General features: G+C 40.4%; 1 protein-coding gene across 1 annotated transcript in view; it reads left to right on the forward strand.

The window, feature by feature from the left end:
• Window positions 1–25,366, forward strand: part of phlpp2 (PH domain and leucine rich repeat protein phosphatase 2) — a 152,537-nt gene that overhangs the window by 65,714 nt on the left and 61,457 nt on the right. The window contains exons 4-6 of the mRNA XM_034190209.1: window positions 3,153–3,343; window positions 7,885–8,010; window positions 16,195–16,349. Of these exons, the coding sequence (XP_034046100.1) occupies window positions 3,153–3,343; window positions 7,885–8,010; window positions 16,195–16,349 (472 nt within the window). The remainder of the gene's footprint in view (window positions 1–3,152; window positions 3,344–7,884; window positions 8,011–16,194; window positions 16,350–25,366) is intronic.

The raw sequence follows: 25,366 nt of genomic DNA on the forward strand, positions 1-25,366 counted from the left end.
CACGGTATCAAATGCAGCACTGAGATCTAACAGCACCAGAACCGTAGTGGTGTCCAAATCCATTGCAAGCAGAAGATCATTCACCACTTTAGTAAGAGCCGTCTCTGTGGAATGATATTTTCTAAAAACAGAAAGAGAATATTGGGTTATGTTCTCAGTAAGAGAACATAACCCAACCATATCTAAGTGATGATCAATAATTAGATCATTAATCAACAATGATTTTGAGGATCGTGATCTTATGTTAATGAGACCTAGACGAAGGATCTCAGTGGAGTTGACAGTTGATCTGTTTGGGTTTAGAGGTGGTTCCAGAGTAATATATATAAGATGCCTAGAAGTAGGTTTAGGTTTGAGACATTCCACGCGCGTTGTAGGTAGCAGACACAAAATCTTTGATATTGCTGGAACAGCCAATGGGCCATCCTCAATATCAACATCATCCAGCATACTAATGGGTATTAAGTTTGCAAAGCATATCCCTCTATGATTTTTATGGACACGTCTACGGAAGCAGGTTACAGTCTCAACTTGTTGAATTTCCCTCCCTGGCAAATAAACTGCACTATCACCATAGTGGATTTTCTGCACTAATTTCCCTGCTAAGCTAATGGATTCCAGACCCACATTTGTCATAAGCCTTGCAGGGTCTCTAATCACCTGCTCTGTGGCCTGCTGTAAATTCCTAATGTTACCCTCCCTGTAGAGCTCTATCTATGTTTGCAGACAAGATGGCGGCACATTCCTCAGTAAGGTGAAGGCTGTCCGTCATCAGCAAGCCACGGCGGCCCCAGAATGAAGGCCAGTTATCAATCAAATTAAAGCCTTGCTGTCTACAAAATTGCGCCTACCACCTATTTAACAGTGTCAGCCTGCTCAACGCCTCATCATTACCCCGGTTGGGGAGGGAACCAGAGACTATTAATCGATGCCGACACAGACAGACACCCTCTCTATTTTTAAGATTAGGCTTAAAACTTTCCTTTTTGCTAAAGCTTATAGTTAGGGCTGGATCAGGTGACCCTGAACCATCCCTTAGTTATGCTTCTATAGACGTAGACTGCTGGGGGGTTCCCATGATGCACTGTTTCTTTCTCTTTTTGCTCTGTATGCACCACTCTGCATTTAATCATTAGTGATCGATCTCTGCTCCCCTCCACAGCATGTCTTTTTCCTGGTTCTCTCCCTCAGCCCCAACCAGTCCCAGCAGAAGACTGCCCCTCCCTGAGCCTGGTTCTGCTGGAGGTTTCTTCCTGTTAAAAGGGAGTTTTTCCTTCCCACTGTAGCCAAGTGCTTGCTCACAGGGGGTCGTTTTGACCGTTGGGGTTTTACATAATTATTGTATGGCCTTGCCTTACAATATAAAGTGCCTTGGGGCAACTGTTTGTTGTGATTTGGCGCTATATAAAAAAATTGATTGATTGATTGATTGATTGATTGATTTTTCTGGCAAGGTCACAAGTCCTCTCTATGTCCATTTTTGTGACCTCTGAGTGCTTCATCCTGACATCATTGCGATGTCAGGATGAGAAATAAAATTCTCTGGTCTGGTGAGACAAAGATTGAATTCTTTGGCGTGAATGCCAGGTGTCATATCTGGAGGAAACCAGGCACTGTCCCTACAGTGAAGCATGGTGGTGGCAGCATCATGCTGTGGGGATGTTTTTCACTGACAGGAACTGGGAGATTTGTCAGGATTGAGGGAAAGATGAATGCAGCAATGTACAGAGACATCCTGGATGAAAACCTGCTCCAGAGTGCTCTTGACCTCAGACTGGGGTGACGGTTCATCTTTCAGCAGGACAAAGACCCTAAGTACACAGCCAAGATATCAACGGAGTGGCTTCAGGACAACTCTGTGAATGTCCTTGAGTGGCCCAGACCTGAATCCGGTTGAACAACTCTGGAGAGATCTGAAAATGGCTGTGCAGTGATGCTCCCCATCCAACCTGATGGAGCATGAGAGGTGCTGCAAAGAGGAATGGGCAAAACTGCTCAATGATAGGTACACCAAGCTTGGGGCATCATATTCAAGGTGCATCAAATAAGTATTGAGCAAAGGGTGTGAGTACTTATGTACGTGTGATTTCTTAGTTTTTATTCTTAATAAATTTGTGTGCTGTGAAAGTTTTCTATATAAGTGACAATCAATTAACAATTAATGCTTTAATTGTTGTTAAAACTGTTGTTTACTTGTCTAAATGCACATATAGTTGCCCAATGATATTACACATTACACATTTTTGTGTCTGTTCAAAAAACATCCAGTGACTTGTGTGTGAAGATAACTCACTGCTTCCTGAAACATTCAGTCATTCATTTTCTGCCACTTATCTGGGTCCAGGTCACAATGACAGCACACCAAGCAACTCATCCTTTGCTTGGTTCCCTATCCTCCTTAACATCCTGTAACTCTTCTTGGAAGATCCCAAGGCATTCTCAAGCCATATGTAATCCCTCCAGGGTGTCCTGGGTCTTCCCCAGGGAGTCCTCCAAGTTGGACATGCTTGGAAGACCTCCCTAGGGAGACGACCAGGGGACAGCTTCACCTGATGCTCGAACCCCCTCAACTGGCTCCTTTTGATGCAAAAAAGCAGCGGCTCTACTCAGAGTCCCTTCTGGATAGTCAAACTTCTCACCCTGTTCAGGAGTATAAGCCCAGATATCTCATGTCCACTGCTTGTATTCGCGACCTTATTCCTTAGATCATTACCCAAATTTCATGACCATAGATGAGGACAGGAGCATATATCGACTGGTAAATCCAGAGCCTCACCCTCTGCCTCAGCTCCTTCCTCACCACGACGGTTGTGACCAAGACCCTGAGATGCATTCTCTATATAATCTTAAAAGAAAAATTATGGCCATTTAAAAAATAAAAAAATCTTTTCACTGCAGCCTGCAGTCTATTAAGTAAAAGCTTGAAGTTATTTTACCCGTCAGTGACATCATTTTGCAGGAAGATGTACATCAGATAAGTGGGAAGTGTCTACAGATCTTGGAAATACTAAACAGTGAAACTGACTGATTTCCAGATGATATCATACTGTCTCTGAATTCATTTCCTGTAAAGCTGTTGTGTGTATTTATTTAAGTGTTGTTGTCTGTCAGATTTTCTCATTCATCCTCTCACTTTTGGCTTTCTCTCCCAGAACGTCCAGTGAATCCAGACCAGCAGGAGCGGACCGTACTTAAAGGCATCTTCAGCGTCAGGAAGGGCAAGACGCAACTGCACAAGTGGGCGGAGCGGCAGGTCATTCTGTGCGGCACCTGTCTAATCGTGGCCTCTGTCAAAGACTGCCTGAGTGGGAAGATGCACATCCTGCCCCTAGTAGGGGGGAAGGTTCGAGTTCACAGTACCAGGGTGCGGGGAAGGGTTCACTCTGAGTATAGACATACTGAAACATTTAGAACAACACAGCTGGGCTGCAACAACTGCATTAAGATGAGTGCAGTCGTGGAAAATGAAATGTTTAAAGCGATTCTTCTCACGAGATTTTTTTCAGATTCTTTTTATCTAAAGAATCTGCAAAAGCTAATTTTTTTTCTTCCGTTTATTAGTAAAGGGATCATGTACAATAAAAAAAACATAATTTTTTCCATTTGATGCATTGTACCAGAGTTGGCTTAAAGCTAATTTACATTTGCAGTCTTGGCAGGTCACAATTACATAAATAATAAAACATCACAAAAACATTATCTCAAAGCTGCAGAGCTGTAGATCAGCCACACAGACATATACACTCACATACACACATTTAAGATTTTAAATGGCTTGGCTCCTTCCCCATTACGTCAGTTTATTAATATTTGTCCAGAACAGTCTCTCACTGAAGATATTCTGGTAGATCTTATAGACTGCTCCGGACAAATGTTAATAAACTGACGTAATGGGGAAGGAGCCAAGCCATTTAAAATCTTAAACGTAAGACACAAATTAGAAAACAGATTAAAATTCTCAAAACTAAGTTGATGAAGCTTTTCTAGAATCCTACAGTGGTGATATTGTAATTTAACAGTTTATCTTGACTCAGGGATGGAGAACTAATAGAATCAATGTAGCTTGTCACTTTCAAACAGTGGAAAAATATTGGAAAAACAAAGGCGCTATCTCTGTGCCTTGATGGTGTGTTTCTTCATTACTTCACTGACAGTTGCCTCAGTTATAAAACTGCTCTACATGTATAAGAGGCTTAATTTCCTTTTCCTCATCCAGAAAATGTTTCCTGCTGTTACTGTGCTGTCTTACTGCTGTTTCCCCCACTACTTTTATTTTTAACCTGCAGCTGAATTAAATCAGTTGTGTGTGTGCATGCGTGTGTGTGTGTGTGTGGGGGGGGGAGGGTGCAGTCACAGAAATCAAGGAAAATAAACTCACCAAAATGAAAAACACTTCAGTTCCTGCAGCTTGGCATCTATGTAATTGTAGTTAAGGTTTAATAACAAGCTCCTCACACTTCCTGAATTTGTGTGCATGTCGAAACTCCCGTGCTGCAGCCAAAATTTAAGCTGAAAAAAATGTTTCATAATTTTGTCTGAAGTTCTGCTAGGTCTGTAAATGTTTAAGGACGTATAATCTCTTTTGGTTTATTCATACATCGCGCCAGTATGTTGCTCCAAAGTGCAACATATGAGCAAGGTTTAATCCTTACCCACCCCATGAGAAAGCAGTTTGGCAACAGTATGCAGGTTTCCATTACCAGCCAAATTGTGCAAATTGAAGTTGCAATTTCAAAATACACTTAATGCAAACAGATACATGTTTGGGGAGAAAAAAAGCTCTCATATATTGCAAAAAGTTATTCTTGCATGATGTGGTTTTTCAGGTGATTAGAAAAAGCCATATTTTGAAAATGCTGAAAGACTTTTTTCGCCATTTACAGGTCACATAATGTACAGAAATAGTCACATGACATTCTAAAATACACGACACAGTATGTGTGTACAAAGTAAGAGCAGGGAGCTTATTAATCATTATAAGAGATGACATTACAACAACAATGAAATGGTAATATTTAGAAAGGAAACACTGTCATTTCGCAACTATTTTTTTATTGACCTTCCGTAAATATCGCTAAACTTTTGAGCAAATATGTAATGGAAGCCCAGCTACTGGTAAGGGGAAAAGTCCCTCAGGTCATCTTTGATTGTGGGAAGAAACCTCAAGCAGACCAGGATTACTGGGGTGAACATCTGCTTTGGTGATATTAACACATAACAAAGAATTGTCAGAGCATGTAGTGATTAAAAAAAAAATGTTGCAGTTAAGAAACCACACATATGCCAATCTTCAGGATGACAGATAGCTGAACGTCAATGTGGAAGTGAAGACAAAGTCCGAGACACACAGACTGAACTACAACCCCTGGCAAAAATTATGGAATCACCGGCCTTGGAGGATGTTCATTCAGTTGTTTAATTTTGTAGAAAAAAAGCAGATCACACACATGACACAAAACTAAAGTCATTTCAAATGGCAACTTTCTGGCTTTAAGAAACACTATAAGAAATCAAGAAAAAAGATTGTGGCAGTCAGTAACGGTTACTTTTTTTAGACCAAGCAGAGGAAAAAAATATGGAATCACTCAATTCTGAGGAAAAAATTATGGAATCACCCTGTAAATTTTCATTCCCAAAACTAATACCTGCATCATATCAGATCTGCTCATTAGTCTGCATCTAAAAAGGAGTGATCACACCTTGGAGAGCTGTTGCACCAAGTGGACTGACATGAATCATGGCTCCAACACGAGAGATGTCAGTTGAAACAAAGGAGAGGATTATCAAACTCTTAAAAGAGAGTAAATCATCATGCAATGTTGCAAAAGATGTTGGTTGTTCACAGTCAGCTGTGTCTAAACTCAGGACCAAATACAAAAAACATGGGAAGGTTGTTAAAGGCAAACATACTGGTAGACCAAGGAAGACATCAAAGCGTCAAGACAGAAAACTTAAAGCAATATGTCTCAAAAATCCAAAAATGCACAACAAAACAAATGAGGAATGAATGGGAGGAAACTGGAGTCAACGTCTATGACTGAACTGTAAGAAACCCCCTAAAGGAAATCAATCAATCAATCAATTTTTTTATATAGCGCCAAATCACAACAAACAGTTGCCCCAAGGCGCTTTATATTGTAAGGCAAGGCCATACAATAATTATGTAAAACCCCAACGGTCAAAACGACCCCCTGTGAGCAAGCACTTGGCTACAGTGGGAAGGAAAAACTCCCTTTTAACAGGAAGAAACCTCCAGCAGAACCAGGCTCAGGGAGGGGCAGTCTTCTGCTGGGACTGGTTGGGGCTGAGGGAGAGAACCAGGAAAAAGACATGCTGTGGAGGGGAGCAGAGATCGATCACTAATGATTAAATGCAGAGTGGTGCATACAGAGCAAAAAGAGAAAGAAACAGTGCATCATGGGAACCCCCCAGCAGTCTACATCTATAGCAGCATAACTAAGGGATGGTTCAGGGTCACCTGATCCAGCCCTAACTATAAGCTTTAGCAAAAAGGAAAGTTTTAAGCCTAATCTTAAAAGTAGAAATGGGATTTACATACAGAAAAGCTAAATGAAAGCCATCATTAACACCTAAACAGAAAAAAACAACGTTACAATGGGCTAAGGAAAAGCAATCGTGGACTATGGATGACTGGATGAAAGTGATATTCAGTGATGAATCTCAAATCTGCATTGGGCAAGGTGATGATGCTGGAACTTTTGTTTGGTGCCGTTCCAATGAGATTTATAAAGATGATTGCCTGAAGAGAACATCTAAATTTCCACAGTCATTGATGATATGGGGCTGCATGTCAGGTAAAGGCACTGGGGAGATGGTTGTCATTACATCATCAATAAATGCACAAGTTTACGTTGATATTTTGGACAATTGAAAGGATGTTTGGGGATGATGAAATTATTTTTCAAGATGTTAATGCATCTTGCCATAGAGCAAAAACTGTGAAAACGTTCCTTGCAAAAAGACACATAGGATCAATGTCATGGCATAGGGTCAATGACAACGAGCAGATCTGATTTGATGCAGGTTTTAGTTTGGGGGATGGAAATTTACAGGGTGATTCCATAATTTATTCCTCAGAATTGAGTGATTCCATATTTTTTTCCTCTGCTTGGTCTAAAAAAGTAACCGTTACTGACTGTCACAATCTTTTTTTCTTGATTTCTTATAGTGTTTCTTAAAGCCAGAAAGTTGCCATTTGAAATGACTTTAGTTTTGTGTCATGTCTGTGATCTGCTTTTTTTCCACAAAATTAAACAACTGAATGAACATCCTCCGAGGCCGGTGATTCCATAATTTTTGCCAGGGGTTGTAGTAAGTCTGTGATTTCATCAGTACCAGATTAGTTATAGAATTAGGACATTCCCCAGTTCTCACCCCATCCTAAATGTAGCTCCACCTTCTTCACAAAATGCCCCCATATCCCACAGGCACATTCTGAAGTGCAAAAGCTCGAATACAAACATCACACAGCTCTGTGTTGAAGACTCTCATTTAGACATAATGTAACATAAGTTCATCCCACATCTGTTCAGTGCTCAATTTTTTCCCCCCAGTTTGAACACTCAGCATGGCTGGAAACCCATCACCACCTACTGGTGCAGTCTTCAATCTTCATCCCGTCACACCAGTTGACCTCTTCGTGCAGTGCGGTTGACGCCACACAGCTCATGCAGGGAGGATGTCAGACAGAGAGAAAACAAAATTACTTTTTATTATTTTTAAAATAACTCGTAACCCAATTTAGCTTGCTGACAAGGTGTACAATATGACCCCCTTCATATGTAGTAGTATTGTCAAAATGTCCCTTAATCATTTATATTGCTTTTTATTTATATTGGGTTTTTTATCATTATTATTCTTAAGGTGGAGGAAGTGAAGAGAAGGCAGCACTGTCTCATGTTCAGCTCGGCTGGATCACAGGCCCAGACATGCTTTGTCATCTTTGACACGCTTGTGGAGTACCAGCGATGGCTTCGGCAAGCTTCAAAAGTGAGTGACACAAACAAGAATGTGTTCCTGCATATCCACTGAACAGTATTTTCTCAACACCCACAGCGTGCGTGTGTGTGTGTGTTTTTTTGTTGTTGTTGTTGTTATTTTATGAGGATACATGCTGGGACAAATGTTGCCTTCTGTATTGTCTGTCCAGGGTGTATCCCACCTCTCACCCAGTGACCGCAGGAACATGTTTCAAAAAAGCTGGGACAGTGGTATGTTTACCACTGTGTTACATCACTTTTCCTTCTAACAACACTCAATAAGCGTTTGGGAACTGAGGACACTAATTGTTGAAGCTTTGTAGATGGAATTCTTTCCCATTCTTGCTTGATGTACGACTTCAGTTGTTCAACAGTCCGGGGTCTGTTGTTGTATTTTGCGTTTCATAATGCGCCACACATTTTCAGTGGGCGACAGGAAGAAAACGGAAAACTACCATCAAAATGGATAGAAGAATAAACAGAATGGCAAAGGCTCACCCATTGATCAGCTCCAGGATGATCAGAGACAGTCTGGAGTCTGTAAGTGCTGTGACAGTTAGAAGACGCCTGTGTGAAGCTAATTTATTTGCAAGAATCCCCCGCAAAGTCCCTCTGTTACATAAAAGACACGTGCAGAAGAGGTTACAATTTGCCAAAGAACACATCAACTGGCTTAAAGAGAAATGGAGGAATATTTTGTGGACTGATGAGAGTAAAATTGTTCTTTTTGGGTCCAAGGGCCGCAGACAGTTTGTGAGATAACCCCCAAACTTTGAATTCAAGCCACAGTTCACAGTGAAGACAGTGAAGCATGGTGGTGCAAGCATCATGATATGGGCATGTTTCTCCTACTATGGTGTTGGGCCTATATATCGCATACAGGTATCATGGATCAGTTTGGATATGTCAAAATACTTGAAGAGGTCATGTTGCCTTATGCTGAGAGGACATGCCCTTGAAATGGGTGTTTCAACAAGACAATGACCCCAAGCACACTAGTGAATGAGCACTATCTTGGTTCCAAACCAACAAAATTAATGCCTCACAGATGTGAAGAAATCATGAAAAACTGTGGTTATACAACTAAATACTAGTTTAGTGATTCACAGGATTGCTAAAAAAAAGCAGTTTGAACATGATAGCTTTGAGTTTGTATCGTTAACAGCAGATGCTACTATTATTGTGAACACCCCCTTTTCTACTTTTTTTTTTACTAATAGCCCAATTTCATAACCTTAAGAGTGTGCATATCATGAATGCTTGGTCTTGTTGGATTTGTGAGAATCTACTGAATCTAATGGTACCTTGTTTCCCATGTAACAATAAGAAATATACTCAAAACCTGGATTAATGTTTTTAGTCACATAGCACTACTATTATTCTGAACACTACTGTGTGTGTGTGTGTATATGTATATATATGTATATATATGTGTATATATATATATATATATATATATATATATATATATATAGCAAGAAAGAGAGAGACAGGATTTCTGTAGGGAGAGATCAGTTTTGCTTTTGCCATCTGTAAAAGCACATGGCAAAAGCAGATGTCACACTCTGCTGAGCAGGCGTCCCATTTTCCAGATTGCTGCACAGGGTGCAGCCTTGCAGTTAACGCAGGAGGCCGTCCTCAGCCTTGAGCAGACGAGCATTTCTCAGACGCATTGGTGTCTATTAAGCTGAATTTTGTAAATAGAAAAAAATATGAGTCCTTTGTAACAAATTTCAGTCACCAAAGAAAACAGGCAGAGATCTCAACCTCATTAAAACAAACAAAAAAAGAAGAACTAATACATACAAACACACAGATAGATATACAGTCAACACACTCCTCAGAGCTTACAGTAATTGGTGGAATATTGTTTGCAGTATACCTTCACAGATAGAGGGATGTTGGACACAAACATGAGAAAATCATGAAATAATAAGACACGTCATTTGGTGATGTGGTTTCGCTTCATTGGGCGAGAAGCAGGACACTCCTTGAACAGACCGCCAATCTACTTATCATAGGGACGATGCACATAGACAAACACATTCATGCACACGCGCGCACACACACACACATACACACAGTCAGTTTAAGAGTTTCCAATTCACCTAACTTGCATGTCTTTGGAAGTGGGAGGAAGCCAGAGGGAACCCACACAAACATGGGGAGAATGTGTAAACTTGGCACAGGAAGGCCCAGGTTTGAAGTGAATGTGTGATGCAATAATGCTAACTGCTAAGACACCATGCTTCCCTGTCATCAAACATGTTGGCTGCAAAGTAATTTTTTAACTGGCTCAGATTTTCTGTTTCTTATTATGTAACATAACCAGAGAGGAGGATGTTGAGGAAACTGCTCAGCATCTGGGACAGCACCTCCCACCCCCTGCATGCCACACAGACTATCAGAGCACCTTCAGCCACAGACTGACACCACCGCGGTGCACCACAGAACACCACAGGAGGTGTTTCCTACCTGTGGCAATCAGACTGTATATCCCCCCCCCCCCCCCCCCCCCCGCAGGATGAATACATAATGATCAGTTATTCAGAGTTTTTCAGTTACTCACAGTTAAGCGCAATGTTGTCAAACATCTTGTGGAAATGTCTTTAAAAAAAATAAAATAAACATCGTTTACTGTTTCAATACTCTGGCAAAATAATTTTCTTCGGGATAAATGTATGTCTTTGAAGTAATTTTCTGGCAGCTGGTCACTTTTGTATGATGGAGCAATTATAGTTATTTCTGCTGGCAGGCATCCCAGATTAAAGGTCAGGCACCATGTGACACGGTATTTGAGACCTGATTTTGCAGACTAAAGGCTTTTTTTCTCCTTTTAAGAGAGAGAGAGTATTTTGCAGGAAAGTTTGTTGCTGACAAGTTTAACTGCCTATATGTAGGTGAAGGACAACACCATCCAATTAGGTAGAAATCACTCTCACAATAGCAACACTATACGGTTGACAGGGGTGATAAATTAGAGGAGACAGTTGAATAAATCTAATGAATGCTTGACAAAGATGCCTCAAAAATACACTCAGTGCAGTCATGCAAGGCACCCAACTGCACCCCAGGAACAACGGTTCAAACTGGGTTAGAACCAAGGATCCTCTGATCTGAAGCCCACTGCTTAACCACTAGAGTATCACCTCCCCATGTTTGACAGCATGTTTTTGACAGCATTCTCCATCATCAAAACATCACATGAGGGACTAGCTTTTTCAGAATGGCATTCCATCCCTCCGGTCGAGTTCCAGAGACTTGTAGAATCAGTGTGGTGGTCCAACACCTTGCAAAGACATTTTATATTGATTTCCCTTCATTTCTTACCTATCTATGTGTATAGTGTTTAGAGCATAAGAAAACACAAATGGCACAAATAGCTGGAAGAGTATTCATTATAGTGCTTACCTAAACCAAGGCCTGTGACAACCTGCAATGTTAAATGTTAAAATTGTTTAATGTTTAATGTTAAAAATAAAATACACATTTCTAGGTCCAACTTTTTAACACGTTTTGAAGTTGGTAAGCAAAAAGTCTTTAAAAATACCCTGATTTAGCTCTTTTGTCCACATCTGCTCCAAAATTTAATGGAACCTGTTCCAGAAAACATGGTCTTCATGGATGCATGAAAATCAGTTTTATTAATGTACCAAACCTCATATGAGAAGGGAAAAAACACTCTTGCCCTGCCTCTTTTTACAGATGTCCAATAAATGTTGTTTATATTCATAGACAGACCAAACACATAAAAACTAAAACACAAAAAAACTGGTTCACTGGTGTTTGGTTAATCCTGCTAACAAACAAACAAACACACCAATTTTATACGACACATGACACAGATGTGCAGAAACCTACTCAGCAAAGGTCATGGAATTATTTCATGATAAATGTGTATTGTGTATTGCTGTTGTGCTGATGAAGCTCCAACTGCATAAACTAAAACCTCATTTTGTTAGTTTTTAATTGCAGTTTGCTTAGAATGATTTTGGGCTACAGATCTTCACATATAACATAACAAGGAACATCCAATCCCAAATCACATGAAGATAATGAAAATCCAAATTAAAAAAAAGAAACTGCAGTGACTCTTCCACTTTTTTTTCTTTTTTTTTTACTTCTATTTCATTGCGAAAGGGTTAACCTAAGATGTTTCATGTTTTGTGTGACCTTCATTTTATTTGTTAATATATACTCAACAAAAATATAAACGCAACACTTTTGGTTTTGCTCCCATTTTGTATGAGATGAACTCAAAGATCTAAAACTTTTTCCACATACACATTATCACCATTTCCCTCAAATATTGTTCACAAACCAGCCTAAATCTGTGATAGTGAGCACTTCTCCTTTGCTGAGATAATCCATCCCACCTCACAGGTGTGCCATATCAAGATGCTGATTAGACACCATGATTAGTGCACAGGTGTGCCTTAGACTGCCCACAATAAAAGGCCACTCTGAAAGGTGCAGTTTTGTTTTATTGGGGGGGATACCAGTCAGTATCTAGTGTGACCACCATTTGCCTCATGCAGTGCAACACATCTCCTTCGCATCATCCGTGAAGAGAACACCTCTCCAACGTGCCAAACACCAGCGAATGTGATCATTTGCCCACTCAAGTCGGTTACGACGACGAACTGGAGTCAGGTCGAGACCCCGATGAGGACGACGAGCATGCAGATGAGTTTCCCTGAGACGGTTTCTGACAGTTTGTGCAGAAATTTTTGGTTATGCAAACCGATTGTTTCAGCAGCTGTCCGAGTGGCTGGTCTCCGACGATCTTGGAAGTGAACATGTTGGATGTGGAGGTCCTGGGCTGGTGTGGTTACACGTGGTCTGCGGTTGTGAGGCTGGTTGGATGTACTGCCAAATTCTCTGAAACGCCTTTGGAGACGGCTTATGGTAGAGAAATGAACATTCAATACGCGAGCAACAGCTCTGGTTGACATTCCTGCTGTCAGCATGCCAAGTGCACGCTCCCTCAAATCTTGCGACATCTGTGGCATTGTGCTGTGTGATAAAACTGCACCTTTCAGAGTGGCCTTTTATTTTTTAGTTTGAGTTCATCTCATACAAAATGGGAGCAAAACCAAAAGTGTTGCGTTTATATTTTTGTTGAGTGTAGATCCATTCCGGCATTTCAGGCCTGCAGTACCTTCCAAAAATGCATTTACTGCTTTTAATGTTGCCATTCCTTCTCACAATACTTAAGACACTTTGACATGGAAGATACCAAGCAATGAAGTGTTTCAGGTGTTAAGGTCTACAACAGTACAGCGTCATCGTTGTTTCATTTTTCATTTCAAAATTCTCCACACATTCTTTGTTGGCAATAATTCAGGACTGCAGACAGGCCAGTCCAGTTCCTCTGCCTCTTCTTCCGCAGCCATACCTTTGGAATGTGTGTAGAATGTGGCATGTTAAAAAAGATGCCTTGAAGGCAGCATATGCTGCTCTAAAACATGCTGCCCAAATCTGCTTCTGGTGGGCACCTACACTGCATGGATTTTCTCTTTGCCTGCTCTACCAACAGCTAATTAACACTGACACTTGTGCTCAGCCAATGCGTATTTATTTGATGAATTTTTTTTTTATTTAGATTTTTTATTTATTTATTTATTTATTTTTTCAAAGGGCTGGGAGCTGGTCCACGTCCCGGCTGTCCTGTTAACAGTGGTCACTCGTTATCACCTTTCTGTCCGACTCCGTGATCACAGAAACGGCTTCCTCAGCGAGACTCCCACACGTAGTATCTTAGCTGTTTGTTTCCACGCTTTCGGGAGAGGAAACATGCATTGTAAAGAATTTTCTCTTAGCCACATGAAAGGAAAGGATAAAATCCGTGTGGTTAGATCCATGTTTTGAAAATCATTCTCACGCTGTCCTGGGCTTCACTTCAAATCAAATCAAATCAAATCAATTTTAATTATAAAGCGCCATATCACAACAAACAGTTGCCCCAAGGCACTTTATATTGCAAGGCAAAGCCATACAATAATTACGGAAAAACCCCAACGGTCAAAACGACCCCCTGTGAGCAAGCACTTGGCGACAGTGGGAAGGAAAAACTCCCTTTTAACAGGAAGAAACCTCCAGCAGAACCAGGTTCAGGGAGGGGCAGTCTTCTGCTGGGACTGGTTGGGGCTGAGGGAGTGAACCAGGAAAAAGACATGCTGTGGAGGGGAGCAGAGATCAATCACTAATGATTAAATGCAGAGTGGTGCATACAGAGCAAAAAGAGAAAGAAACACACAGTGCATCATGGGAACCCCCCGGCAATCTAAGTCTATAGCAGCATAAATAAGGGATGGTTCAGGGTCGCCTGATCCAGCCCTAACTATAAGCTTTAGCAAAAAGGAAAGTTTTAAGCCTAATCTTAAAAGTAGAGAGGGTGTCTGTCTCCCTGATCTGAATTGGGAGCTGGTTCCAGAGGAGAGGAGCCTGAAAGCTGAAGGCTCTGCCTCCCATTCTACTCTTAAAAAAAACCCTAGGAACTACAAGTAAACCTGCAGTCTGAGAGCGAAGCGCTCTATTGGGGTGATATGGTACTATGAGGTCCCTAAGATAAGATGGGACCTGATTATTCAAAACCTTATAAGAAGAAGAATTGTTAATTCTAGAATAGAATTAACAGGAAGCCAATGAAGAGAGGCCAATATGGGTGAAATATGCTCTCTCCTTCTAGTCCCTGTCAGTACTCTAGCTGCAGCATTTTGAATTAACTGAAGGCTTTTCAGGGAACTTTTAGGACAACCTGATAATAATGAATTACAATAGTCCAGCCTAGAGGAAATAAATGCATGAATTAGTTTTTCAGCATCACTCTGAGACAAGACCTTTCTAATTTTAGAGATATTGCGCAAATGCAAAAAAAGCAGTCCTACATATTTGCTTAATATGCGCATTGAAGGACATATCCTGATCAAAAATGACTCCAAGATTTCTCACAGTATTACTAGAGGTCAGGGTAATGCCATCCAGAGTAGGGATCTGGTTAGACACCATGTTTCTAAGATTTGTGGGGCCAAGTACAATAACTTCAGTTTTATCTGAGTTTAAGAGCAGGAAATTAGAGGTCATCCTTCACTTGTGCTGTTTGTCCAAGATGCATCAGAAAAAAAACTTTCTTCCTCAAAATATTATCTTTGGAAAATCTGTCCGCCTAATAAGTAACACTAGTGATGTGCCTACATCCTGGCAAAATACACATTTTTCCATTTTGATGTATTCACCATCAAAGTACACAAAAAATACTGATTTCACACTGAAAAAATTCTGTTTTTCCCCATTCATTTCAATTGAGGGCCTGGAGGGGGCTGAACTGTACATGATGCCATCAAAGTCCAGATTCCTCACAGCTTGATTTTTCTGAGTGTTTATCAGCAGCAGGTGAAATCTGGCTAATTTCCCCATGTTTATGATTTAACTTCTCAGAGCATATGGCACAAAATAAAACTCAATACATCAAAATGTTCATAATTCTTTATTTATTTTGAATAGTCAACTCATTTGACATTTTATTACTATTGGTACGCAGTTTAACAACCTCTGCTCCCTGTGACTATTCCACCAGGCTCCCTCTCATTCACACACAGTCTTGCTCTTACTGACTTTCATTCCCCTTCTGTCCAGAGCATATCTCCACCTCTCCACTCTTGTCTCAACCTGTTCTTTACTCTCACTACAGAGCACAATGTCATCTGCAAACGTCATAGTCCATGGAGAGTCCTGTCTTTCACCACTACAAACAAGAGGGCCCCTGTAGTTACTGCAGTTCTACACATCACCCTTGTTTTTAAATACGGAACCAGCATACTTCTTCTCCACTCTTCAGGCATCCTCTCATTTTCAAAGATTTTATTAAACAATCACATAAGCAGCATGGTTAAGGCACACAGGAGGCATGGGCCTAATAAAACTTGTCTAAAGACAATTGGCTGTAAAAGTGATCATTTGTATTAACTATAATCCTTGACTGTGCAAGAAGGAGACTAGCGAGGGAATCGACCAAAACACCTAGACAACTCTGAAGTAGTTAGAGGCCTTATAACTGTGATTGGAGAAACTGCATAGTGCAGTTGTCTCCCCACAGTGCTGTTTATTAAAGTGTCAAGCAGGTTTCTGTTGTCACCAAGCACACAGTTGTTAAGGGAGAATTACCTCAGCATGTGTTTTGCTGTGTTTCAAGGTGGTGTCTCAGACAGTCAGCCTGGTGGACCTGTCCTGCTACAGCCTGGAAGTGGTTCCTGAATATTTGTTTAACTGCCAGGATATCACCCACCTCAATCTTCGACACAACTTCATGAGCCTACAGGGGCCTGGAGGCCTTCTCAACCTCCCCAGGTGAACACATCCTTATCTTTCAGGATTTTACCCACAGGGTTGTTTCTATGGAAAAAGACCCCTGACAGGATGGTTTCCTTGCTGTGTTCTGCAGGAGAATATGTCAGATCTCTGCTTTGATGAAATATCTTTCATGTTGTCAATTTGTTACATTGTAGATGATCCTGCACTCTGGCCTCTGAATGAACACTAAAAAAATTGTGTATTACTAGCTTACTGCCTCAGTCACTGTGTGCATTTTTTCAGTGCTGTACTGTAGATGTATAGATAGATAAATATATTTTTATTATCATTGCAAGTTACAATCCAGGTAGCAGCATCAAGGACTATGATAAGTAAAATAGATAAAATAGAAGGTGTAAGATACGGTTTAAATAAGTATTGAACACATCACCATTTTTCTCAGTAAATACATTTCTAAAGGTGCTAATGACATGAAGTTTTCACCAGATTGTTGGTAACAACCCAACTAATCCACACATACAAAGAAATCAAACCATAGATGTCCATAAATCAGTAATTAGTAGTCTTGCCCCTTGTCAGTGCAAATTAATATCAACTGGTTCAGTCCCAACTGATGGCCTATAAAAAGGTGTCTCATTAACAAAGTATCACACAAGAAACATCTCATGATGGGTAAAAGCAACAAAAAACATCTCATGAAGGGTAAAAGCAAAGAGCTCACTCAAGATCTTTTCAAGCTTTTTGTTGTAAAACATACTGATGGCATTGGTTAAAGAAGGATTTCTAAACTTGTTCCAGTGAGCACTGTTGGGGCCATAGCCTTCAAGTGGAAAGAACATCATTTCACCATAAACTGGCTGTGACTGGGTGCTCCTTGCAAGATTTCTGATAGAGGAGTGAAAAGAATTGTCAAAACAGTGGTCCAAGATCCAAGGACCACTTATGGAGAGCTTCAGAAAGACATGGAATTGCCAGGTACAAATTAAACAAAAAGGGTCCTATCTCACTGGGCTGCGACAGCCTGCGAATGGCAATTGCAAGGGAGAACACTTGATTCCGCATGACGTTCGCTGGGTGGCGCTCTTCCCTAGCTTCACTTGCAGGGTGTTGCCAGCATCATGCCTGGATTTTGAATTTTTCAAAGTTGGCAAGGCAACAAGTCTCTTCCCAGTTTGCTCTTTCCCAGTCGTGTGACCCTCTGAACAGGTGGGGGAGCAGGAGCTGCAGGGGAGCACACCACAATAGCAGATATTTTTTTTCTTTTTCTTTGTTTCTTTGAAACCACCAACTCCACCAGGTGATTTTATTGATGAACTCATCCTGTCTGCTCATCTCATCTACTGTTAATCAGTGAAATCACCTGGTGAAGTTGGTGGTTTCAAAGAAACCTTCATCCTCCTTGCTCTTTCTGGAGTCAGGTTGACAGCTATGAATATAGTCTGGTCAGATCAGACCAAAATTGCACTCTTTGGATGCCGTAACACACACCATGTTTTTAGGGCAAATGGCACTGAACATCACCTCAAAAATACCATACGAACAGTGACGTTTGGAGGTGGGAGCATCATAGTGTACAGCACTGACAAACTTCATATACTGTAATTTCTGTTATATGTCGACGCGGGTTGAGGAGCGGACCTGCGTCTGATGGAACCCAGCGCTAAAATAACCAGAAAGCGATTCCAATAACAAAACAATTTATTTTTTCCACCCTCTGGTGCATAACAAAGTGTATGAACAAAAGATGCGTCAGTCTGGTGGAGTGAAGGCTGGCACGCTCTCCAGCGCCTAAAAGGATCGAAGCCCGGCACTTCTGGACTCACTTTACCGCCAAACACCCCCCAGGTGGACACGACAAACCGACTCTGTGCGAAGGATAGAAAAGGTGAGGTAAGTCAGCAGCTACAACCAATATCCTTCAAAAGGCACACACTATCAGCAACACATTCAGGTCTGTATTTAAGCTTTATGTAAATGAGCAGCTTCTCACAACAGGTGGAGGATTACCACTCCGCACGCCACGGCAGTGAGAAGCGAGCTGCACAATTCTCATCACAATTCAAATCTACTGCGTAACAAAATACCAAGTTACTATCAACAATTAGTCAAACAATTAATCACCTCAGATGTGTGCTGACAGCATGTGTCCTTCACCCTTCTTCCTTCACAGGCACGATGTGTCAAACCCAGGCGCGGTCCTCAGCGTCTCACAAACGAACATCACAAGGTCGAGTTCCCGGCAATTCTGCTTGAATCACACATGGCTTAAATGCAGAACGCCATCTCATTATCTGCTTCAGCTGAAAGTCTTTAAGGTTGCACTTGAGCACCATCCACAGGTGCTGCACATAACGCTGATGAGGGTGAAGGACTCTTCAGGCAGCACCTTCTCCACAGACAAATCAGTTTTCATGCCACCTGGAGAGCAAAGAAAAGAAAAGAACACCAAAATGTCCAGCCACACCCCCCAACACACAACAATTTCCGGACTATAAGCTGCTACCTTTTTCACACGCTTTGAACACTGTGGCTTAAACAATGATGCAGCTAATTTATTGATTTTTATTGGAGACCTGCTGCTTACAGACAAGTGTGGCCTATTTATGTACATTTTTTTGTTGTTGTTGTTTTTAAAATTGGTGGGTGCAGCTTTTATTCAGGTGCACTCTGTAGTCCGGAAATTATGGTAACTGAAAGAAGGATGAATGGAAAAATGTACAGAGACATTCTTGATTAAAATCTGCTGCCATCAACCAGGATGATAAAGATGAAATGACTGTGGGCATTTCAGCAAGATGGTGATCCCAAACACAGCCAAGGAAACTCAGTTGGTTTCAGAGAATGAAAATAAAGCTACTAGAATGGTCTAACCAATTACCTGACTTGAATCAAATAGAAAATCTATGGAAAGAACTAAAGATAAGAGTTCATAGAATAAGTCCACGGAACCTTTGAGATTTGAAGACTTCTTGTGTGGAAAAATTGGCCAAAATCACACCTCAGCTATGCATGCGACTAGTTTCTCCATAAAGGGGGTGTCTTGAAGCTGTCATTAGGCTTTTGTACAAAATATTAAATAAATTTCAGGAAGTGTGATCAATTGAGCACCACAGTCTCATTTGAGGGCAGGCGGTAAAAGGGTAAAATATGATACATATGATGTAATTTCTCTACTTCCGGGGGGGGCACTGCATTTTCTCTGTTTTTGGGCAAATTGCACACAAACAAAGTGAAAATGCAAAGAAAAAGTGACGATGGACGATGCAGTGGAAAGTGGACGTGTGTCACGGTTTGTTTATGACCCGAAGCTCAAACATGTCGAGACAGTTTTGCAGGTGAGAGAATGCAGCTACTCTGGTTAGCTGTGTGGGCTAAGACTTACCGACACAACGTCGCCTTGTCTTCCCTTCTCAACTGGGAACTGAAAAAAAAAAAAAACACTTTTCATGGCTGCTTCTGTGATTGCTGCTGAAAACAGAGCACTGATGCCATTATGAAATTCCTACAGGAGATATATATATATATATATATATATATATATATATATATATATATATATATATATATATATATATATACACACAGTAGTGTTCAGAATCATAGTAGTGCTATGTGACTAAAAAGATTAATCCAGATTTTGAGTATATTTCTTATTGTTACATGGGAAACAAGGTACCAGTAGATTCTCACAAATCCAACAAGACCAAGCATTCATGATATGCACACTCTTAAGGCTATGACATTGGGCTATTAGTAAAAAAAAAAAAAAAAAAAAAAAGTAGAAAAGGGGGTGTTCACAATAATAGTAGTATCTGCTGTTGACGCTACAAACTCAAAACTACTATTTTCAAACTGCTTTTTTAGCAATCCTGTGAATCACTAAACTAGTATTTAGTTGTATAACCACAGTTTTTCGTGATTTCTTCACATCTGCGAGGCATTAATTTTGTGGGTTTGGAACCAAGATTTTGCTCATTTACTAGTGTGCTTGGGGTCATTGTCTTGTTGAAACACCCATTTCAAGGGCATGTCCTCTTCAGCATAAGGCAACATGACCTCTTCAAGTATTTTGACATATCCGAACTGATCCATGATACCTGGTATGCGATATATAGGCCCAACACATAGTAGGAGAAACATGCCCATATCATGATGCTTGCACCACCATGCTTCACTGTCTTCACTGTGAAATGTGGCTTGAATTCAGAGTTTGGGGGTCGTCTCACAAACTGTCTGCGGCCCTTGGACCCAAAAAGAACAATTTTACTCTCATCAGTCCACAAAATATTCCTCCATTTCTCTTTAGGCCAGTTGATGTGTTCTTTGGCATATTGTAACCTCTTCTGCACGTCTTTTATTTAACAGAGGGACTTTGTGGGGGATTCTTGCAAATAAATTAGCTTCACACAGGCATCTTCTGTCACAGCACTTACAGGTAACTCCAGACTGTCTCTGCTCATCCTGGAGCTGATCAATGGGTGAGCCTTTGCCATTCTGGTTATTCTTCTATCCATTTTGATGGTTGTTTTCCGTTTTCTTCCACGCGTCTCTGTTTTTTTTTGTTTGTTTGTTTTGTTTTTTTGTCCGTTTTAAAGCTTTGGAGATCATTGTAGATGAACAGCTTATAATTTTTTGCACCTGCGTATAGGTTTTCCCCTCTCCAGTCAACATTTTAATCAAACTACGTTGTTCTTCTGAACAATGTCTTGAACGTCCCATTTTCCTCAGGCTTTCAAAGAGAAAAGCATGTTCAACAGGTGCTGGCTTCATCCTTAAATAGGGGACACCTGATTCACACCTGTTTGTTCCACAAAATTGACGAACTCACTGACTGAATGCCACACTATTATTATTGTGAACACCCCCTTTTCTACTTTTTTTTTTTTTTTTTTTTTTTTTTTTTTTTTTTTTTTTTTACTAATAGCCCAATTTCATAGCCTTAAGAGTGTGCATATCATGAATGCTTGGTCTTGTTGGATTTGTGAGAATCTACTGAATCTACTGGTACCTTGTTTCCCATGTAACAATAAGAAATATACTCAAAACCTGGATTAATCACATTAGTCACATAGCACTACTATTATTCTGAACAATAAGCATTCTATGCAACACACATACACCACGTGTTCTGAACACTACTCTGTGTGTGTGTGTGTGTGTGTGTGTGTGTGTATATATATATATATATGTGTGTGTGTGTGTGTGTGTGTGTGCACAGCCCCACCCCCCAAGTTAGTTTGAATGGGGAAACTAGCGATAGAAAGGAAAAGCATTTGTTTCAGCCAAGCTGTAAATATATTTATTTTAGCTGTGAAGATTGACATTGACCAACCTCAACCAGCCATTTGTAGGACTGCAGGTTTTGGTGTGACTTCATCTGATGCTTGTACGAATCATTTTCTTTTAAAGTGACTGTTACAAAGAAAGCGTTTTTGTTTGTTTGTTTTTTATTTTTCACTTGGGAAATTTTTTAGCATGTTTCAACTCACAGCATGACACTTTTTAAGGTCGATCCCAATCATTACAAATGAGGCTCTCTTGTCACTCATCAGAGCTGCAAAACCCCGGCTTCAGTGAGTAAAAGTCCCACCATGCCTTGCTTCTTTCTGTGCACCTCAAACAGATAATTAGCTCCTCTACCTGCCAGGATGAGTTCAACTAATCATACTCGGCTGGTTTAGTATGTAGATGGATGTTTACTCACTGATGCTGGGGTTTTTCACCTCTATTGCTAGTATCCATGATCTCCTTTTGGTTCATACTCAAAACTGATGACAGTAGGAGGCAATTTGGATGTAAATTAAGAGCTCCCTCTTTACAGACAGGCCTGAGATGTGTAACCTTACAGCAACAGCAGAAGAACCCTTCAGTCATCAGTGCTCTGCCACAGATGTGCACATTCAAGAGCAGTGATCTGAAACATGTTTTATTTGAAACAACCAGATTAATGAACACACAGACAAGATGTTATGTTGGCTGATTCCAAATGCAGGAAGCAGTGCGACAAGACTTCCTAATTTTTGCAACAGCCTCAACTAATAACGCTGCAAACCACACAGTAGGGAGTGATTTGCAGCTCAGCTACTTTCCGGATTGCTTCAGTATCATACTTCCAGCCCAGAGCACTGATGCCATTATGAAACTCCTACAGGAAATTAATCAAAAGGATCTCATTTCCACTGTGGATTTCACCTTGGGTCACCTTGCTATTGTCTTTACTGCTGTTTCAAGGAATAATCCTCTTTATTCACATCTGTTCTTCACGGCACTCTCCTGTGAGCCCTGTGCAGTGGAAATGAAGCACAACAAATGCAGCACACAGTACCAGGTCAGCAGATATCCTGCTGCAGCTCTTTTATTGAATCATTCACAGGGAAATCTTATATGTGGCCTGATGCTGGCAGGCAGCTGAGTTTTCCTGATTTTCAGTGATGACCTTTTTTTTTAAAATCTTTTTTAAATATCAGTATGTGAGACTATTTGAAGCAGGTATTTCTCTGTCATGTGTCAAGCGGAGATGTTAAGGTCTGTTTCCGTACACCTTTGGTGTTTAAAAGCTGCCAGGCACTGTTTTAACAACTCCACACCACACACATAACCAATTAATATGTGTTAAGTCAATTACAATGTTTAATTCATCACTAGTTATGAAGTTTCTTTAAAATAATAGTTAAAAGATAAATTAATTTTGGTTTCTATTCACCATCAGATTTTTGTTTGGTCAAAATATTACATGCACCAAGCCTATTTAAATAATATAGAAAATTTCTGACGTTGATGCCATTACTTTTAAAAGCTTCTGATTGGCTGTTTATCATAATTTGGGTTTAACAAGGACACTTGTGACTGGATTTAAGCATACTATAGAATCAGAACCTTCTTGCATGTTGGTTTATGGGAAGATGAAATGAATTAAGCCATAAAGGGACATTAATGAGCTTTCAAAATCTGAAGAGGGAGTTTGGCTTAGATAAGGACGACTTTTATAGATACCTTCAACTCCGGCATTACATCAGTCAAATACGGAAGGGATGTACACAAACAGTTTGGGACAGTATTCTGTTAAAGGTGTTTATGGATGCTTATGTTTATGGAAGGGGTTACAACAAATAAAGCGTAGTTCACTATATATAAAACAAAAGTGGGAACAGGAAGGTAACCTTGTTTTAAGGAGGAAGATTGGGAGAATTTATGTGAGATACAATGGAAAACTTCAAGCTCAACTTTATGGCAAGAGTTTTGTTGGAAGACCCTTATAAGGTTTTTATCACCCCTGCTCAAGAGAGGCACTACACAAATTCTTCTGCATGGTGGCGACAGTGTGGATGTCTTGAAGCACACTATGTTCACATATTTTGGTCCTGTGCATCATTGGTTCCATTTTGGCGGGAAGTATATAAAGTTTTGCAAAGTGTTTTTCAGTTGGACATCCAATTTAAATTTGAGTCATTATACTTGGGGGGGCCATTACAACAGAAAATGCTTCCTCTAATGTCAAGTACTTATTTCAGATCCTAAGTGCTGCTACCAGGAAAGCTATTACCAGAAGGTGGTTGATTTGTTTGTTTGCTTATAAATATTTTTGTTCTTATGTTATTATGTTAAAAAAATAGTTATAGGTAGATATTACTAGATGTTTGAATGCCTAATGGGCCCCTACTTGTTTTTGTACTGCTTATGAAGTCTAGGAAATTTTACTGTAGGCTACAGTGATACAATTACAGATGACTATATGAGGAGTATGTTATGTATATTCATGGACTGTATGGACCTGGAAAAGCATAATAATAATAAAAAATTTAAACCAAACCATCCAGAGAAACATTTAGTCTCCACAAGACAGGTTCCTTCTCAGAAACCAACTCCAAAAGATTGACAGAACCATGAGCAGTCTAGTGTACAAAAATATCAAAAACACTGGAGCATACCAACTTTACATTATTCAGGAATGAGGCCAAACACCCAGGAATGGGCAGAGTTTACTCAAAAGGTCCAATAGAACTGATCAAAGAATCAGAGGCTTGAGGTACAAATATTACATCGTCCACCTTTAAAAGAGGACTTAATTACCACAACCCAAAAAAGCTGTTGCCCAAGGAGGAAGCCAGTACGCCATAATCAACATTAAAACGCTAGACAATATATATTTGTTCACAAAGGAGAAAAGGCAAGGCTTCTGGAGAATATTCTCTGGTCAGATGTGACAAAATGGACCCGTTTGGCCAATCCATGCTCACTCTCACAGTAAATGCATGGCATCATGAATATGGAGTATTATCAGGAACTTCTCAAGACATCAGCCAGAAAACTTAGAGCATATTTCACTCCAGTCAATGCTGTCTTTTAAAAAAAATTCTTACCAGATTATAAATAATTTCTTCCAAATCTTTAACTTGTGCAGGCACTGATAAAGCTGATTAAAGTAAACGTAGCCAGAGTGGGTCAGAAAAATTCATGACAGATTAATCGCCATTTTATCCATAATCATTACTAACTTTTAGGCAGCTGAAGGTCACGTCGTTGTGTCTGTAGCCACTTACTTACACCATCATTTTGCCTTTTAGATTTTTATTTTTTTAATTCATGATGTTCACATCTCTAACCGTTTTTCCCCACTCGACGATACACTCGCCGAGGATCAAACTCTGGTTATTGGCGACTCTGTTTTGAGAAATGTGAAGTTAGCGACACCAGCAACCATTGTCAATTGTCTTCCGGGGGCCAGAGCAGGCGACATCGAAGGACATTTGAAATTGCTGGCTAAGGCTAAGCGTAAATTTGGTAAGATTGTAATTCACGTCGGCAGTAATGACACTCGGTTACGCCAATCGGAGGTCACTAAAATTAACATTGAATCGGTGTGTAACTTTGCAAAAACAATGTCGGACTCTGTTGTTTTCTCTGGGCCCCTCCCCAATCAGACCGGGAGTGACATGTTTAGCCGCATGTTCTCCTTGAATTGCTGGCTGTCTGAGTGGTGTCCAAAAAATGAGGTGGGCTTCATTGATAATTGGCAAAGCTTCTGGGAAAACCTGGTCTTGTTAGGAGAGACG

Source organism: Thalassophryne amazonica, chromosome 2 (genome assembly GCF_902500255.1).
Source record: "Thalassophryne amazonica chromosome 2, fThaAma1.1, whole genome shotgun sequence".
Lineage (NCBI taxonomy): Eukaryota > Metazoa > Chordata > Actinopteri > Batrachoidiformes > Batrachoididae > Thalassophryne > Thalassophryne amazonica.